At 34.1% G+C, this 19,658-nt stretch overlaps 2 protein-coding genes across 2 annotated transcripts; one reads left to right on the top strand and one right to left on the bottom strand.

Annotated features, from left to right (window-relative positions):
- Positions 1-6,468: 6,468 nt before the first annotated feature.
- Positions 6,469-8,535, top strand: LOC142550275 (uncharacterized). Its single transcript, XM_075659506.1, has 3 exons — positions 6,469-7,206; positions 7,316-7,461; positions 7,821-8,535. Exons 1-3 carry the CDS (start codon positions 6,486-6,488, stop codon positions 8,367-8,369), a joined length of 1,416 nt encoding a protein of 471 aa, XP_075515621.1. The 5' UTR covers positions 6,469-6,485; the 3' UTR covers positions 8,370-8,535.
- A 5,396-nt stretch (positions 8,536-13,931) lies between these two features.
- LOC142549541 (autophagy-related protein 13b-like) lies at positions 13,932-17,806 on the bottom strand. Its single transcript, XM_075658530.1, is given in 6 exon segments — positions 13,932-14,157; positions 14,229-14,456; positions 15,371-15,414; positions 15,491-15,672; positions 15,748-16,209; positions 16,211-17,806. Coding segments are annotated over 6 exon segments (1,620 nt in total). The 5' UTR covers positions 16,886-17,806; the 3' UTR covers positions 13,932-14,128.
- Positions 17,807-19,658: the final 1,852 nt, after the last annotated feature.

Raw genomic sequence — 19,658 nt, 5'->3', positions numbered from 1 at the left:
CGGCCTCCTTATCAGCAGCATCGTCCTTGGGAAGGGAGTTGATGGCTTTGTCTATGTACGGGAAAGCCCTCCCTGCCTGCCGGGATAAGGCCTTCTTCCTCAAACTGCTCCCGACACTTCTCAAAGCCGAATTTGAAATAGTTATATGACCTATCTTCAACAGCCGCTTGGAATTCCGCAGATTGAAGGAAGACAGTCCTCCATTCCTCTTGAGTCAGTTGCAGGAGCCTTAGCCTATCCTCGGCAGCAATATCTCGGTGCTGCTAGACGCTGGCTTCATCCTCGAGGAAATTGACCCGGGATTCGAGAAGGGAAATTCTCATTTGAAGAGCCTTTTCCGGGGCTAAGCCTTCATCTCGGGCAATATTCGAAGAGGCCAGCTGCTGATTGGCCATGTCCAAAGAGGCTCGGAGCTCTGCATTTTTTTCTTGGTGGGCCTGAGTAGCCTGGGCCAGCTCTCCTTGCATTTTAGCAAAAAGGTCTTGACTGGCCTTGGCTTGTTTACCCTTCTTTGTGGCCACCGCAGCCACCTCTTCAAAGACTGACACCAGCATTTGAGCGGCCTGTGAAAATATATATATATATATATATATATATATATAGACATATACATATACAAAGAAGGAGAAAAATGAGAACTTACAGAGAGAAGTCGGTTTGAGCCTTCCAGAAATCTACCACTCACAAAAGTACTCTTTAGAAAAGCCTCCTCGGAAGGGATTAGTATCTTCTTGAGGCGCTTAATGCCGGTGGCAGTAGCTCCCTCAAAAAAGATATTAGCCTGGGAAAGCTGATCGGTTGGAGGGAGCTCTTGGCCAGGTTCTTCATTGGACTGTTGGCGGAAGTGAGGAGATGGGGCAGATCAGGAGGTGCCCTGGCCACCCTCGGGAAGGTCTTCAAGAATGACCAGCTCAGGGCCCGCAGTAGCTTTTCGTTTCCTCTGACTGAGAGGAATGAGATCTTCAGATTCCTCCGAGGTCTCAGTCATCACCCGGGAAGTGTTATCCCGGGGAGGATCCTCCCGGGCAGCTTCAGCTCTCCGGGCTGCCGCCTCTGCAGCCCGTTGCTTCTCTTCTTCAGCAGCTGCTCTGCGAGCCGCCATTTCTTTATCACGAGCCGCCTTCTCAGTTGCTCGCTTCCTAGCAAAAGCTACCTGCATCTCGGAGTTATTTGCATAAAGAGGAGACATGGTTATGACAAAAATAAAGATAAAATCAGAGATCAAGGAGATAGAGAAGAGAAAAGAGTACCGGGTTGAGGGCCCGAGCCCGCAACCTCGTCAATCACCCGGTCCAAGTGGTCCTCAGCCCGGGAGCTCAACACATAGGCCACTAAATTTTCGTCTGAGATAAGGGCGGAAGAAGAATACTTGCGCCCCTTCACCAAGGTTTGACTCATGAGGAAAGGCTCCTCAAATTTGTAGGATTGGGGAAGGGCAGGTTGTTGGGGAAGGGAAGGGAGAAACCCGGTCAGACAGGGAAAAGGACCCGGGAGTTGGATATAAAAAAATTTTCCTTTCCATCCCTTTTGAGAGGAAGGGATGTCATCAAGGAATCGGACGTTTAGCCGGGCAGTCAGGGAAAATGCATTATCCCCAAGCCGGCAAGAAAAGTAATAATGAAGGATGAGAGGGGTGATGAGAAGGTTATTCATTTTGAAAAGGACATAAGCCGAAGCCATAATCCTGAAAGAGTTGGGATGAAGTTGGTTAACTGGTACGCCAAAAAACTTGGCGACCGCAATTTAAAAAGGAGGGACAGAAAATCGGATACCATTCCTAACTTGGTCCCGAAAGAAAGTAGTGTACCCGGGAGGAGGGTTATTGGCTCTATCGGAGGGCCCGGGTATCATAATGGAAAAGGTGGAGGGAATGGAACCCAAGACTCGAATTTTCTCGTCCGCCCCCGAGTGCAAAGTGATGCTCAAAGAGGAGAACCAAGGAGTGCCCGAGACCTCGGTTGCAGGAGGACTCAGAGCTCGGGCTTAACCCTTACCCTTGCTCTTGCTCTTGGCAAGAGCTCGGGAGTGGCTAGAAGTGGAAGGTTTAGAAGAAAAAGGTTTGGTTTGATGGGCCACTGGATTTTTAGAAGGCTGAGTAATGGAACGTCGAGGGGGAGATGGGGAAGAATCGGAGCGAAGTGCGGAGGATTCAGCACTAGGTGAGCCTCGCACATTCGCTCCTGATGTAGAATAAGTTGAATTAGACATATTTTGATGAAGAAAAACTTACAAGTGGGGAGGAGAAAAGCGGTGGAAGATCGCCGGAGATAGATGATTTTGCGTAAACGGAGTTTCGAGAAAAAATTCGCAAGAGCTTCGCTGCAATTTTGAATTTGAAAGTGATTTTAAGGAAATAGGTGGAGCTAATATATATAGGCGGTGAGAAAAATCTCGGCCGTTGATCTGTATACACGTGGACGATTGAGATTCACCACGTAAATTGAAATGGGCAGATGAAAGGACGTATGAGGATATCGATGAGACATGATCATTATTGCCTTGGAATATGAAACGATTTTCGGACAGTATAAATGCTAAAGCATGGGTAATAATGACACCCTTTGGACTACCCGAGAATACTAATCGTCACTACATTTGAAGCCCGGGAGATATGAGGCCCCGACACCATTTATTAAGCCCGGAAGATATGATGATTTATGAAACCCGGGAGATATGAGGCACCGGCACCATTTATTAAGCCAGGAAGATATGAGGCCCCAGCACCATTTATTAAGCCCAGGAGAAGTAAGGTCCCGACGCCTTATTCAAAACTCGGGTTGTATCAGACCTCGGTATCCCACTTCCTCTATGGGATATTGAATCCCCCGATGCTCTTACACATGCTGAAATTATGTTTTTACAAAAGTACAAGTATGATTGATCGGGACAACGAGTCAGACTCTAGCCCGACTATTTTAGGGATGGGTGGTGATACCCCCATAAGGAACCGGGTCATGGATGACCCGTGATATTAATTAGACCGCCTCGAATCGGAGTCAACACACCGGACACTTCTCCTCTTCCCGGGCAGTCATCATAGCCCGGGCTTTCATACAAGTACCCGGCAACCTACTACCCAGGCCACCTTGAGAATTGCACCACACTCGAGTATGATTGATACAAGCCGTCTAATTTGTCAGAACTACTTGGACTTGGAGTGTCCTAGAAGTCCTCTGAAGCTAGTATGGGCAACCGACTTACCATACTTAGTAGGTGGCACGAGAATCGAGGTACCTACCCCATTTTCTACTATAAATAGTAGGTATTGATGTCATTTAATGATTCTGAAATCTTTGAACTCTAAAGCACTTAAATATTTTCTCTCAAATATTGTTTGTGTTCATCTGAAAACCTGCTGATTTTAGCATCAGAGTGGCCACGTCGGACACCCCTCCGGTGCTCATTCACGAGTTCTTTTCATTGTTTGCAGGTGCTATCACCGCCGTTATCTTCACTCAAAATTCCCAAACACTATAAATTGTTGATTTGATCCGTTGGAGCTCCTAACCCGGCACACCCATTACAACGGGATCACATCACTTGGTAGAGCGATCGAACCGTGATGCTTGAGCTGCTGTGCGGTTTAAAAGATTTGAGTTGCACCATTACTACTAGCTATAAGCTTTTGATAAAGCGGCAATTGCTTAGTCCTACATAAAGGAAACATGAGATTGTCAACCAAAATTGAGAAAGGATCAATTGCTTAGTCTCGCAGTGCATTCAATCGCAAACCTGAAGTCCTTGTTCTTAGTGAGCAATAACAATTTTTTGTTTGAGAATAAACTATTTAGTTAATGTTTTTCGGAAGTGTTGATGTACTGAGTACAAGTGGATGTGCATTAGCATTTTCTTAGGAGATAACTAAGGGCGTGTATTCAATTTAGTAGATGACGACTTTTATAGAGTTTAAAAGTCTAGAAATATTCAAAATGAATTAATCATAAAATTTTAAGAATACGTAAACTATTACCTGCATCACAAAGCAAATCGAGAAAATACTTTGATCCTCGATTTAGTGTTTGCTCGATAAAAGTTACAAAAAAACTAGAACATTTGACTAGTAATAATATTACTTACCTTGAGATTTTGAGAATAATCGCTTTTTGAAGGTTTTGAACCATGTGAGTCTAATTGAATCTATGATCTTTGATAAATGATGTCAATAAATAATAAAGCCCCTAGAAATGTATTTGTTAATTGTTTCACATCGGTTGGATAAATAATCTTGGAGTTGTATATATGGGCTTGGACAATCATCCCCCCTTAAGCTAGCTTTTGGGGTTGAGTTAAGTCCAAGTTCCAATCTTAACATGGTATCAGAGCCAGGGTTCCACCGTTATGTGTTGGACTGCCTATAATTAGGCCACCCGTTCTGTCCATAATTGGGTCATTGTAAACTCCATGCTCCAGATGTTCATTCCTGGGCGTGAGAGGGGTGTGTTAATTATCTCACATCGGTTGGATAAATAACCTGGGAGTTGTATATATGGGCTTGGACAATCCTCCCCCCTTAAGAGCTAGCTTTTGGAGTTAAGTTAAGTCCTAGTTCCAATCTTAACAGTATTAAATTGGGTTCAAGCCCCTAGAAAGGTATTATACAATGGATAAATTTTGTTTATATCTACATATAAAATTTTGTATTGAGCGAATGAAAGAATCTGTATGCAATCGAACCATTAATATTGACAAAAATAACAGTTTAAAATTCACCATTGATTAAGGAAATTATCCGCTTAGAAAAACCAAAATGCCGCATCACAATGAGGAGGAAAGAAGATTGATAATTTTGTTGGGCAAAGCAAGGTATTAGCCGAAGATAATTCGTCCAAAATGGTACGCTGACTTTTAATTTTCATTTATTTTAGTTCGATTTTAAAAGTTAGTGCACCAAAAAAAATTTTGGAAACTTAGCGGATTAAAACAAAAAATTGAACAAGTTAGTGGACCAAAAAATTTATTTTCTATCTGAAACTATCTGCTTCAACTTAGCTATCGCATTCTCATTGATTTTCTTAGTTTGCTTGGTGACTACATATCAGTCGTTCATTGTATGAATCATTCATACATCGCCCGGACGCCGATCTCCCAAAATCTCGACCGGTCTCTACTGCCTAGATTGTGGGTGACTGACTACATTCCTTGTGATTGCTTGTACTAAGATGACCGACTGAATCGTTTTACTATTGTAAGCGGCAACAGGGTCATACTTGTGATTTTTTTTTATTTTTTTATTTTTGTTTTTTTGCTTGAGTCAAATTTAAAAAATTGGACCTTCAAACAATAAGTTTCGTTCAATTTTTTATTTTTCATTGACGACTTCTTTTTAAAATTAAAACTATTTGTGATTTGAAATTCATTGTCGAGTGGATTTGCCCAAATAAATCGATGGATTTGTTATTATTAATTTGAAATCTCTTACTTCAAATTTATCAATTAAAATATGACCTTAACATTTTTGGTCGCTCACAATATGTGTGTAGAGTGATGATAAGGATCTGAGGGTAATATAATTTTTTCCTCGACATCATTTAAGTTCCTTTAACCTCAAATAAAAGTTATGACATTAATATCTTAATTTAGTAAATTTATTTTAAATTTATATGATAATGATACAAAAATATATACAAAATATTCAATTCGAGAGCTTGTTATGATTGTGTCTCGAACTCGAACTCGAACTCAGAACTCGTTTCCTGGTGCCACTATAAGCCATCGACAAAAAAGAGCTAAATATTGAATACGAAGAACATCTGAAAAAGGAAATGGTATAACCTCAAACTCACATGTGTCATTGACATCTTTAATATAATTATTGGTTTTAATTTTAATTTTCATCAACACAAACACACATAGAATCAGATTAGTATTATGTATTTTTGAAGCGTGATATCAATGATGTTTTCAAAATTTTCGAAAACTTCAAGCCTCGTAAGTATTTACTCTTACTATATATCTTCATGTAATGGCCTCTTAATTTCTCCCAAAGGTACCTCGGCTGGGATTCACAAAAATCATTCATTATTAATTTATATATGTTATATTATTCCAAAAAATACATTAAACCTCATGCTCTTCATATATGCTCTCAAAAAAATAAAAATAAATAACCATCTATATTTGTTTCACATATATTAAAAATATCACTTTTAGTTATTACAAAAACAAATAAACAGATTTAAATAAAGATGATTACATTTTTTGTATTATAATTTACTTTTCTTTCGTTTTTGATTTAATATTGAATTGTATTTTTAGTATTATAATTTACATGTTTTTTTGGTTCTCGGTAAATTTGTATTTTTTTTTAAAAGAACGAGAAAAATATTTGAATAAAAAAATCAGTAAAGTGCAAAAAGTAGGATAACAGAGTTTGTCCATATACTACTCCAAGAATCAGCAATATCCTCTCTCGCTATATATATATAGATATAGATATATATATATATATATATATAATAGAGACATACACAAAGAAATAAAGAGAGATGGAGAATAATGTACATTTTGCTCATGAGCACCCACTCATCTTCAAGGAATCAGAGGAAATTCGGCATCGCTGCAATGCATGTGGGCTGTATGTGTTGTCGAGTCCCTGTTACATGTGCACCATTCAAGGTTGCAATTTTTATCTCCACCAAGCTTGCGCACAACTCCCCCCCGAATCGCACCATTATTTCCACAATGGTCAACTTTATTTTCCCGTTGCAAAACATGCTCTCGTTTTACTTGCAAAGCCGCGTGATGAGAACTGTTTTTGCGGTAAATGTGGGAAATTGTGCGAGAATTTCATCTACCACTGCTCCGAATGCGAGTTTGTACTCCATCCTCTATGTGGGTTTCCCTTGGATATCCAAATAAAACACACGAGCCACCCCCAACATCCATTGGTAATTGTGTGCAAGGAGGCTCTGTTGTTTTGTGACGTTTGTGGGAGAAAACATGAGGGTTATTTCTTCTCATGTCAAAAATGCAATTTTTGGATTCACCATGATTGTGCCTTGTTACCCAGCTTTGTAGGAGTCCAAAACCACGAGCACTATCTCTCCCTCGTCTATTCTGCTGCCTCCTTGCTTGACTTTTATTTTAGAAGCAGCGTGTGTCTAATTTGTTCGAAAATGACGATTAGTGAATTCGGGCTTTATTATTGTTTAACGTGTGGAGTTAGCAGTCATGTGGATTGTGCAATATCACAGATGAAGGACCCAGGTAACTAAATTTACTTGTATATTTTAATTGTTTCCTATGTATGAATGAATATGGTATGACAAAAGCAACATATATATAAATAATTTCTATGACTAAATCCTGCATGCAGGTGAGATATTTCATCTACCGACTTTGTCGAATCGATGCTTTTCCGAGTTCGATGATTCGTTCATTAGCAAAGGAGAGGGCTATACAGGAGAGAAATTCTCCCAACATGTTAGAAAAATACCACGCCCATTCTTTGGTCTTGATCGATGAAGAAGACATTGCACAAGAAGCAGTTTGCAACGCATGCATTCACCCTATTTCACCTCCATATTATAGATGTAGCGCCCGTTCTGAATGCAATTTTCTCCTCCACAAATTTTGTGTGGATTTGCCTCTTTCTATCAAAGATTCGATTTACACATCAACCACTGGCAGCCTGGTTTCCCCGAGATCGGATGAATTCCTTTCTTTGTTTGAGTGTAGTAGTTGCAACAGGTACTGCAACGGATTCGGATACTCATACAGTGAACACGACTCCGTAGTCGACGATCTTGCATGTTCCTTTTCTCCGAGAGTCATCGAGCATGATTCACACAAGCAACATCCTCTTGTTCTAACTTATCCAGGTACCAAATATGACCAATTGGGTATCGTGCTGTGGTAAATCATGTCGGTATGTATACCACTGTGGTGTGTGTAATTTCATGATACATATTGATTGTGCTCGTCTGCCTAAAATAGTCACCCATAAATTCGACAAACATCCCCTCACTCTAACATTTGCATCTTCTTCCCAAGACCAAAATATGGATCACTTGTGCGAATTCTGCGAAGAAGCCATTGATTCCAAGTATTGGTTCTATCATTGTGCCGAATGTGACCAATCGTTTCATGTCGACTGTATTCCTTCAGAGGGGAAATTTTCAAAAATCAAGTTTGGTGGCACCGTGGAAGTGCCTTGTCACGAAAATCATCCATTGACCTTAACGAGGATGATGAATCTCGGCAGCCAAACCTGTGGGTATACATATTGCCACGAAATTATTGTAGGCTTCAAAGATGGAATGGCTCTACACTGCCAAGACTGTGATTTTTGGATCCATTTCGACTGTGGATGTCGATCCTGCGGTGGAAAGGTTTCACATCCCTATCGAAACTTCCTAATGAAATCTTGATTAAATATGTTTTGTTTGTTTAAATTAGTCTTAATTTCCAGTTGTTCAAACGTCTTCAATCTCTCTTCTTTTACCAGCAATTGTATATATAATAGGTTCGTCTTTGTCTTGAGTGTTTCAACTCTAATATTGGATAAGATTTTGCTGCCCATCCAATGAAGTAGAAGTGGGGAATGTTTAATGAAATTTTTAATAAATTTCACCTTAAAAATATATATGATGTTTATTTATGAAATTTTAAAGAATCATCACCAACACACCAAAAAGTTAGCAACTAATTCAGTGATCCAAATCCAATATTGTCAATATTATTATTGAAGCCACACCTGAAATTACAAATATAACCCCCACGACTTATTTATTACAAAACAAATAATATCAACGAAAAGTAATCATCCATCCCTCCCATTCTGCAACCTCAACAATAATAAATCATTCCTTTCCAGCAATTTTACAACAGGTGAATCTATGTTACACCAGAAGTAGAATTCTTGATGTGTTTGTATAAGATGATCGGTCGATCATCTCATTGCAAAATAAAAAAAAAATTATGGACCTCATTATCTTATACGAAACAAGAACCGGAAGATCTACTTTTGATGTAACATAGGCTCATCCTTTTAGAACATATGGGATGGATCGACTTAAAATATATCACAACGACTCAAAAAAATAACTATTTGAGATTTGAAATATATTGTCAAGTTGATTTTCTCGAAAAAAAAACAAAAAAAACAAAACCAATGAATTTGTTGTTATGAATTTATCTCTTGATTCAGATTCGCCATTCTAAATGCAACATTAACATTTTTTGATCGATCACAGTGCGTGTAAAGTATCAAATCGAGGATTTGAGAATCATATTCTTTTTTTCAACATCATTTAAGTTCCTTAATATGTTACATGTTTCAAGCTTAAAAGTATTGATAGTAAATAAAAAGATTGTGTCGTGCATCTTCAAATAACATTAATATCTTAATTTAACAAATTTATTTTAGAATATATGAAAATGAAACAGAAATAAATATAAAATAACTTCGTGAGATTGTTACGATTAAATCTTGAATCTAGAACTCGTTTTGAATGTGAGATCTTGGTGCCAAATGGACTACAAGTCATCGACGAAAAAGGTAGCAAAATATTGAACACGCTGAAAATTTGAAAAAAGAAATGGTATAACCTTAAACTCCCATGCGCCATTGACATCCCTGATACAATTATAAGTTTAATTTTAATTTTCATCAACACACATATATAGAATCAGATTAGTATTCTGTATTTGATCAATATTTCATTTAGGAATGTGTATATATATATATATATATTATATACATATAAAAGTGTGGATAGTAGAAAAGTTTTCTTATTGTGAACGGACATTGTTACCCTTCACATGTTTACTTATTTTCATTATTATGTAACATACGTGATAATTTCACATTTAGTCTATTAATTAATAATTAATACTAATTAACCACATTTTATTGTTATGATTTTGTGATTTTGACTTTCTTCTCCATGTTCTTAAATGTTTGAGCTAATTTAAAAAAAAACAAACTCTTAAATTTACTTAATATTAATATCAATTATTTTTTTCATTATAATAATTTTCTTGTACTTTCATTTAAATTCTAACTTAAATTAATTATGGTGCTATTTCACAATCATTTGAATACATTCAATGAATTATTAAAAATAAATTTTAATTTAATTAGATTTTTAAAAAAACTTCAAAAAAATTATATATATATATATATATTGTTTTTAATTAACAAAAAAAAAAAGAAAAAAGTTGAAAAAGTTAAGCACAATATGAATCTAATGGATTGATAACATTTTAATAATAATCGATTGAATTGAAAAATATTATTATAATTAAGTAATTATATTTTATTATAATTTAAATTTAGTAACTTTTTAATGTCCAATATATATAGAATTCATCAGTAGTGTACATGATTTTATTTTTCAAACGATAATAAGAAAAATCTTAAAATATAAATATATAATGAAAACAAATTCAAATTTTCTGTTAATAGCTTCTTTTCCTATTGTGAACGGACATAATTATTTTTTACATGTTTACTTATTTTTATTATTAAGTAACATATGTGGTATTTTCATATTTAATCTATTAATTAATAATTAATACTAATTAACCACATTTTATGGTTATAATTTTATGATTTTAACTTTCTTCACTTGTCTTTCTTTTATTCTAATAATATTTAATTAAGTCATATTTCATTTTTAAAAAAATTATTTCATTATATATATATACATATATATGTGTGTACGATAGAAAAATTTTCTAATTGTTGTAAATAAGCGTGAGAAATAAAGTTGAGTTATATTTATATTTTAATTTATATGTAGCAAATAAGTCATCTTCATGTTCTTAACTTTTTGAGCTACTTTTTAAAAAACATATTATTAAATTTACTTAATATCAATATAAATTATTTTTTCCATTTAATAATTTTCTTAGACTTTCATTTAAATTCTAAATTAAATTAATTACGTTATTTATTGTTCTATTTCACTATCATTTGAATACATTCAATTAATTATTAGAAACAAATTTTAATATAATTATATTTTAAGAAAAAACTTCAAAAAATTATACATATGAAGAACCCATGACAAAGTATCTGAGTGTTTTGAACGAAGAGTCATTCAAATAAATTTTAAATTAAATATTGACAAATGAAAAAATAAAAAAAATTAAAATAACCATTATTGCTTTTAAATTAAATAAAATGATTTGAATTGAAAATAAAATTATATTTAATCAAAATTTTAAATTTATTTTGTCAAACTATTAATTTCTAAATGCATTAACAAATATAATATATTATAAACCTAAATTTAATTGTGAATTTAAATAATATTAATAAAAAAATTAATAAATTTGAATCAGAACTACCTATAAAAGTGTGGACAAATGAATCGTTCATCCACATACATCAGATGATATGATACTAGAAAATTATTGTTGTATAGTTGCTAAAATGAGAAAGAAATATATAGAAAATCGATCAATTTTTTCATTATTTTTTTCCCACTAATTTTGATAATAAATAAAATAAATTGAATGATTAATTGTTTTAATTACTCTCATAGATTTATTTTATTTAAGTCTCCCCATATTCATATATTTTCAAATAGTATTCAATCATAACAATAATGTCATGACATTTTATTTGTATTTGTAGAGTTATTTACATACAAGTATATAATGATAATTATATTGACAAAAAGGTAATCAAACATTAAATGAAAAAATCAATAAACACTTAATTTGAACAAAAAAAAAATAATTTGAGTTTATTCACATATGTTATCACATATGATACTTTTTCAGCTTATTTTTCTTAAAAAAATCAATTATGGCATCTATTATATGACGGAAAAAAAATAGAGTCAAAATACATATATAAAATTAATATGAAATTGTTTTAAAAAATGACACAAATGAGTCAAAAAGGAGTAACAACAAGATATTCATACAAATAATTCTTAATATAACGTTACCATAACTAAATTGGAAGTTATGTTGGTGTAGAGTAAGGCTCTTGTGAGACGATCTCACGAATTTTTATCTGTGAGACGGGTCAGTCCTACTGATATTCACAATAAAAAATAATATTCTTAGCATAAAAAGTAATATTTTTTCATGGATGACCTAAATAAGAAATTCGACCCACGAAATTGATCCGTGAGACAGTTTCACAAGAGTTCTTGCGGTTGGTGTAATGAGAATTACCAGTTGTGCAAATAATATATACAAATTAGAATTTAAATGAGAAGGAGAAAATAGTCTATAATTAATTTTCTATATTTTATGTTAAAATTTTAAATTTCTTTTTTTGTGATGCTATTGAATTTGTATTGAGGAATAGATAATTTTATCTATTTACAAGTGTAAAACAATTAATTTATGACAATTATAATATCACTTAAATTAATATGATATAATAAAATTTAAAATATGAAAAAAAGTTAGACCATTATAAATATGACATTAGCATCATTCATCTGGAATCTCTAAAATATTTCTTGGTATCATGAGTCGCAATTTGGCCATCCTGATTAATAATTAATAAGAATTGATTATCTTTCCATTGTTATCACTATCTCATTATTATTTATTATTTGATGTCCTCGTCATTTTGTAATGTTAAATTTTATTGTTTTAAATTAACAAAAAAAGAAGAAAAAGTTGAAGAAGTTAGGCACGATGTGAATCTAATTTATTGATAATCTTATAATAATAATCAATTGAATTGGAAAATATTATTATACTTAACTAATTATAATTTATTCTAATTCATATTTATTAACTTTTTAATGTCCAATATATATAGAATTCATTAGTAGTGTACATAATTTATTTTTCAAACAAGAGACATCTTAAAATATAAATATATAGTGAAATCGAATTCAAATTTTCTGTTAATAGCTTCGAACTTTAGCAAGTATAATTCTTAAAAAATAAGAGGATAATGATTATGAAGATACATGACATTGAATATTAATTTAGAGTGGTTGTATTTTTTTCTTTTTTATGAGATAGAATAATGATATTTCAATTATTAATTTAAGAAAATGAATCTTCATTTAATAAAATTGTTGGAAATGAAATTTTCTTAATTCACTATTTTAAGCAAATATATCTAGGGCATAAAAGGGGTTAGGGATGACAACGTTTCCCACAGGTTTGGGACCCTGCGGGGAAAACCCGAAACGAGGATGAGATCCCCGATTTTTTCGGGTTGGTGTTCGGGATCAGGTATTTTTTATTTAAAATCTTCAAAGTACTTCGGGGCGGATATGAGCTTACTATCCCCATCTCCGAACTCGCCCCGCCCCGCCCCATTGTCATCCTTAGAAGGGGTGAATGGAGTATTTATTTATTTTATTTTCAATTCTTGTGTTTAAATATAAATACAATTTGTCTCCATAGGCTTTCTTCAGCTAATGTAATGTTTTATTATTATTTTATATAATTTATAGACTAACAAAATGTAGGTTTGTAAAAGATTTCGAATTTACGATATTTACGTGTTTATAGTTTAGAATATAACCTAAAATGAAAAATTGTTGTCACATGTTCTTAATTATTCCAAAATTATAAGTACTATTTTAGATTTTCAAGATGTAATTTTTACATTTTAGGAATATATTTATCAATTAATTGAAGTAATGAGTAGATAAATATCAACATGATATACTAAAATGTTTTCTTCCAATCTTATATTGCTTAATTAATTAAAATATATTCATATAATTCTAGTTACACTCTTATATTGCTTAATCAATTCAAATTCTTTCATATCATTGTATTTGTATTGTTATGTTAGTTCAATTTAGTACTTAATCTGATAAATCATTATTCCAAATTCTTATAATTTGTTTTGATCTATCTTTTTTCGAACGAAATATTGTTTGATGGATTGTATCAGGTTATGCAAAGATTAAAAGTATTTTTATTATTACTTTATTTTTTAGTTATTTAGAATATGGATTCACGTGCGGATGCACGTGCTTTTATGCTAGTTAAAAAAAAAGTATGTACAAGTATGCCTAGCTAATCCTCAAAACTTCTGGACATGCAAAACATTGACATATATTTACTTGAGTGAAGCCTTAAAACCAACATCTCAATTCGGATTAGACACTAACCGAGCTTCGCTTCCAAATCATCAAAAATTAGCTCGAAAACTTCTGCGAAAAGAAATGGACTGATGCCACAAAAATCACGAGCATACTAAAAGATACTGCTGCTCTGCGGTAGAATGAAGCACATAAATCTCCCGAAGAAAGATATATTATTCGTCTACGCCTTAGAATCTTTACCTTTCTTCAGCAAATCATATTTCAATTCTCCATACCCATGGAACTCGTTCAGTGCATCAGCTATAGTCTTGTTAGAATCCTGAGTGCAATTTTTCAAGGTTGGAACTTTGTCGGGAAAAAGAGCTGTCACGGTGAAGAGGCGGTGCATTCTGGAGCATATGAACAAGAGTGTCAACCTGTGACTCTTTAGCTGGTACGTCTCGCTCTGAGGAATGAAATGATCCTGATCTGGTAAGACACATTGCATATCAGGTTGATTTCAAGACAATGCAAATAAAGTAGGACTACTTAAATTTAAAATTAAGCTATTGAAGAATCAAGATATTTAATATAACTGGTCTCTAGTGCGTTCATGAAGCACAGAGTGTCACATAATCTTCATCAATGAGGTCGGCGAAGGAAGACATGTGGATCCCCCCCTCCTCTTATTGTACAATACATAGTTAAATGTGTGAAATGTTAAATGCTTACGGTCCCTAACGGGGTGAAACTATTTACTTAGAGAACTCAGATTTACTTAGAGAACTCAGATTTACTTAGAGAACTCAGATTAAGATAAAAATTATATGATTTTTCTTATACAAGCCGCAATTCGATATTTTATATCCATCAGTGACAGCACATCTGCAACTAACAACCCCACTAATATGTGACCTACGAGGCAGGTATGATATGGAAAGAACGTTCAAAACACGTAGCAGTTGAGCATCTCATAGTTGCTCTCGTATTGTTATAATGGCAAAGACGTAAAGTTGGTTCTACAAAGTAAGATTGATGAGACGAAGGTCTTTGAAACAACAATGTCATGATAACAAGGGTTGGAAATTTGTTCTCCCATTAAGAAAGCCTTTCTTGTTGAGAAAGTACCAAGATCTTTTTATGTTGCATGGACAAGCTACAAAGGCAAAAAAGATTATTCTGCTGTTTCTGGGGACGAAGTATCCGCATGTCACTTCAATATTTCTTGGGCAGAAAGAATGCAGCAAGCTGTTGAAAGAGGCAGGGTAGAAATTAAAAGTCTACGGGATAACTCTATCACGAAATCTAAGACTATCACGAAATCTAAGAACAAATTAAGATACACGCCAGAGAGAGTGTCTTCTCTTCAAGTTTCACATCACATACTAAGATATGGCAATTACCACGATTCAGTCTTGACAGAAAACAAGATGACAAGACATTAATCCTGAAAATTATCTCCAAATCAGCTAAGCGCCATTGACTTCTAACTATTAGACCAATCAAGTAAGCAAAATGATTACCTGGAACCAACATTTAGTTTGGCATCATTATCTAGAACAAATGGCCCGAAAAACTCTGAATCATCATAACCGCCCCAAAAAGTTAACCTACTAGAGCTTCTAGAGATTAATTTTGACGGTGAGCTATTTGATGACGGTTTCTCATCAGATATCTTCCTGAGTTCATCCTTCATGAAAGGTAACTGAAAAAAGCAACATCATTGTTTAAAATGATTTGGGGGAACAGGGGACCATAAAACTATGATCACCGTATATACCTTGTCAAATGTTGACATGGAGTGATAATCACTTGCACCCGCATCTTGCTTAGAAACACGGGTTTGAGAAGCTACATTACGAGGCAAAGGAAAATCTGTACAAGTTCGATACTCCTCATGACTTGGATTCTTCGAATGATTTGCTTCTTGCTTAGAAACAGGGAATGGGGCATGAGACTTTGAATATGGGCCATAACTCCAGCTATGACGCCTACCAAACGCACGTGTAAATGGGGAGCTTTGTGATTCAGGAAAAGATGGAAACCATCTACGTGGTTCGGCCATTGGACTGCCAACATATTCGGGTATGAACTGTGGCAATATAGGGGTTGAAGGTTCGGAACTTACATCCAAGAACGACTTACAATACGACACCGGAAGACAAATCCGACCACGAGAAGTATCAACAGGACTAAAAACAAACTGTTGCATATCAGCCTCTTGTCCACGGGTAAATCATAAATGGCTCAACAAAAGATGAAACACGATGGTCAGGATTATACAATCGAATTCGGGATGAAGAAATAAGATCATGAAACAACTTATAAGCAGGCAAAAGCCTAACAGTCGCATACAACGATCTAAACAACAACAAAGATTTCTTGTACAAAACATGAGAGCTAGTACAAGTGGATCTCCTACTCCCAGATACGCCACTTCCTTTACCACCACAGCCCTTCTTACTTTCATAGTGTATAACCCAGTACCTCTCAATAATCTTTTCACACCCAAATCCATAACTTCTCAAATCATAAGAGCAAGGCTCTTTCCTAGAGACATTCCTCCCAAGACCACCCCATTTTGGTGAAGAACTCAAGGGGTCCCGCCTCTTTATCAGAACATCAACAATCACAGGTTCAAGATTGCTCTGCCGCCAAAAGTCTATGTTTTCAAAAGCAGCAGGGCAATCCCTAAGAGCCAAATTAAACCACTTACCCCTCTGCCGAAAACTCGAGGAGGAAGAAGATGATGATGATGGAGAAGGAGACGATAAAATCTGTTCGCCACTATAATTACGAGACGGAACATAAGGGCGCCGAGATTCCAGTATCACGTGAAGGCTTTTAGCAAAAAATTCAGTAATAATCTGCTCCATTTTCGCAGGCTCCGACGGAGCGTTCCCATGAGAAGAAGCCATGGATAATCACCTCTCCCAACCAAAACAAAAAAAATTCTAAACTTTCGCAAAACAAAATAAACCCAGAATTCAAAACGTTAAATTTCACTCGAAACTCAAACAACATCAACAACCCGGCAATGAATATGCAAATAATCGAATTCCCTCAACAGAACTTCCCAGAAAAACGTGAAATTGAGCTTCAAAAATACTAGAGTAAGCATAAATAAATAATTGTATACCAGTGTATGCATAGAAGAAGGGGGAGGAAGAACTATTTCATAGTGCTTGGCTTGCAAGGAATTGCAAAGGTATTTTCTTTGATATTCCTCTATAGCTTATACATATATATTGGAAATTTGGAGCCGGGATCTTATTAAAAAAAGATTGTGTTGGCGAGCTAGGGATGAGCAGTGTATATCGATCTGCTCGGAGCCGTAGATTCCAAGTCTCCCTTCTTTCAAAAGCAGGCTCAGTTTTGGGGCAGATCATAACTTTAAAGTGGTTAGTCTCATCTTAAATACCGGTAATTGGAATGAAAATCTTGTTCGTCCGATTTCTCCTTTGCATGAACCAGAAGCCATTTTGGAATAGGGATATTCCGTTGAATCGACGGGGTTGTGAGGATATTAGGCATTGGCAAGAGAGGCCGAATGGTTTATACACCGTCAAATTTGGATATTCTATGGAGATGAAGAATTTTACTCCACCACCTTTTCAATCTTCATGGTGGAAACTCATTTGGCACCTCCATATCCGATCCCTACTAAAATTAAGATCTTCATGTGGAGAGCTTCTGAGGATTTCGTACCTACTGCAACAAACTTGGCTAGGCATCATGTTCCGTCAAACGACATCTCCCTGGTATATATGTAATTTGAATTATGCCATGCACTACCAGTCACTGTATATTGTTCTAGGAATATTTGGAAAAACGCCTATATTTTGGAGTTACTTGAAGGGATGTTGTTTGAATTCTTTTGTGGATTGTGGGTTTTTACTTTCAATGGTGGTTGAATTCTAGATATGTTAATGGTGATACATAAAAATTTATATGTAATTTTACTCGAAAAAAAAGTTCACAACTACGGAACTACCTAAATGAAATACAAGAAAACTTTATACAGTCGCTAATATGCTAAATATTAATTTTCTTATATCATTCGCATCTCTGCCACAACTCTGTTAAATCATAAAAATTCCTATACGACAGTTTCATAATTCAATTTTGTGATACGAATATTTTATTTGAGTTAATCATGAAAAAAATATCATTTTTTATGTCGAAAATATTACTTTTTATTGTAAATATGAGTAGAGTTGACTCGTCTCACAAAAAAAAAAAAGTGAAACGGTTTCACAAAAATCTTATTGTATGCATCCGACAACTGATTAATTACATTAAATATAGAGGTCCAAAATTAACTAACTCGTCTACTTAAACACACACATGTTGAGTGATTTTTTTAAATAAAAAAACATGTTGAGTGATTTTTTTTAAAAAAAAATCATAAATTAACCAATAACATGACATGTTTCAAAATATCACGGATCGTTGGAATCGATGGTTCACATTGAGCAAGAAACATGGGATCTACGGTTCATTCGATTGGAAAAAAAAAAATTGGCTCGATTTGACCCATCGACCTATCCTCACTCTCAGGTTAAATTTCTTAGGTCATTGCTATGCTAGTTTAATTATTTCTTGATGTAAATTTTGAATTAATTACTGGGCAATGTCATTAAAGATTTAAATAATATCAAAATTCATTTAATAAAATGATGGTTAATCTATGTTACACCAAGAGTGACATATACATTTGACGATTCAAAAACTAACATTTGATCGTATCATGAAAAAAAATACTCTAAATATAACATAAAATAATATCTCAGATGATTTTTCATGGTAAGTGGTCCAAGTCATCCCACTCATGTTAAAAGTTAAAAGGAGATTCCTTGAATTCTCATTGGTTTGTACGGACAAGTACCAACATGATCACAAATTCAGAAAAAAAAATAAAAATACATGCAATGCACCAAGGAATATACATCATATACTATATCGTTTATAATAAACTTAAAATTTCTCGGGATCATATCAACGCAAGTACGATTGCACAATGAGTTCTTATAACATTTAATCCGTGTTCAAGTCTCTTAATTTAAATTGTTGTTATAATTTCAACATATCCTTATTCAATCATGCGAGATGAGATTGAGGATGAGTCGTTATTGATACTTACGAGACGCCAAACAATGTTCGACATACCTACTAGACAAAAGAAAATTTTTAAAATATAACTTTGATCGAACTAAATTAATTTCTTCGAGTGTATTTGAGTGTTGTAAAGATATATTTATAGTAGGCTCAAAGATATCGACATTTCATAGTACAATCGCACTGTTAACAATGGAGATAATAAAGGCAAAAGGGCAAAGGGGAAGATACTTACGGAATCGGTAGGAAGAGGGAAAATGGTTTGTTCGTTCCGATCATTAAAATAAATCATTTATTCTGTTTTCGATGCGAATGAATATTCTCATAGTTTATTTTCTATATTTATAAAATATTTCTATTATATATCTTACATATATAAAAAAATCTAAATAATAATCATGAAAATAATAATATTATCAAATAAATCATTAAAATTTATAAATATAAAATAAGATAATAGTGGCAGAATTTGGGATATTAAAGTTGTGCTTGATCGATGGAACTCATTTGGTTGGATTAAATTCAAAGTGAATTCAAATTTACTTGATAAATTAAACATTTTCAATATTAGTT

This window comes from Primulina tabacum, chromosome 6, assembly GCF_025594145.1.
Source record: "Primulina tabacum isolate GXHZ01 chromosome 6, ASM2559414v2, whole genome shotgun sequence".
Lineage (NCBI taxonomy): Eukaryota > Viridiplantae > Streptophyta > Magnoliopsida > Lamiales > Gesneriaceae > Primulina > Primulina tabacum.
Note: the sequence above shows the minus strand (reverse complement) of the source record. Positions and strands in the feature narration are given on the sequence as shown.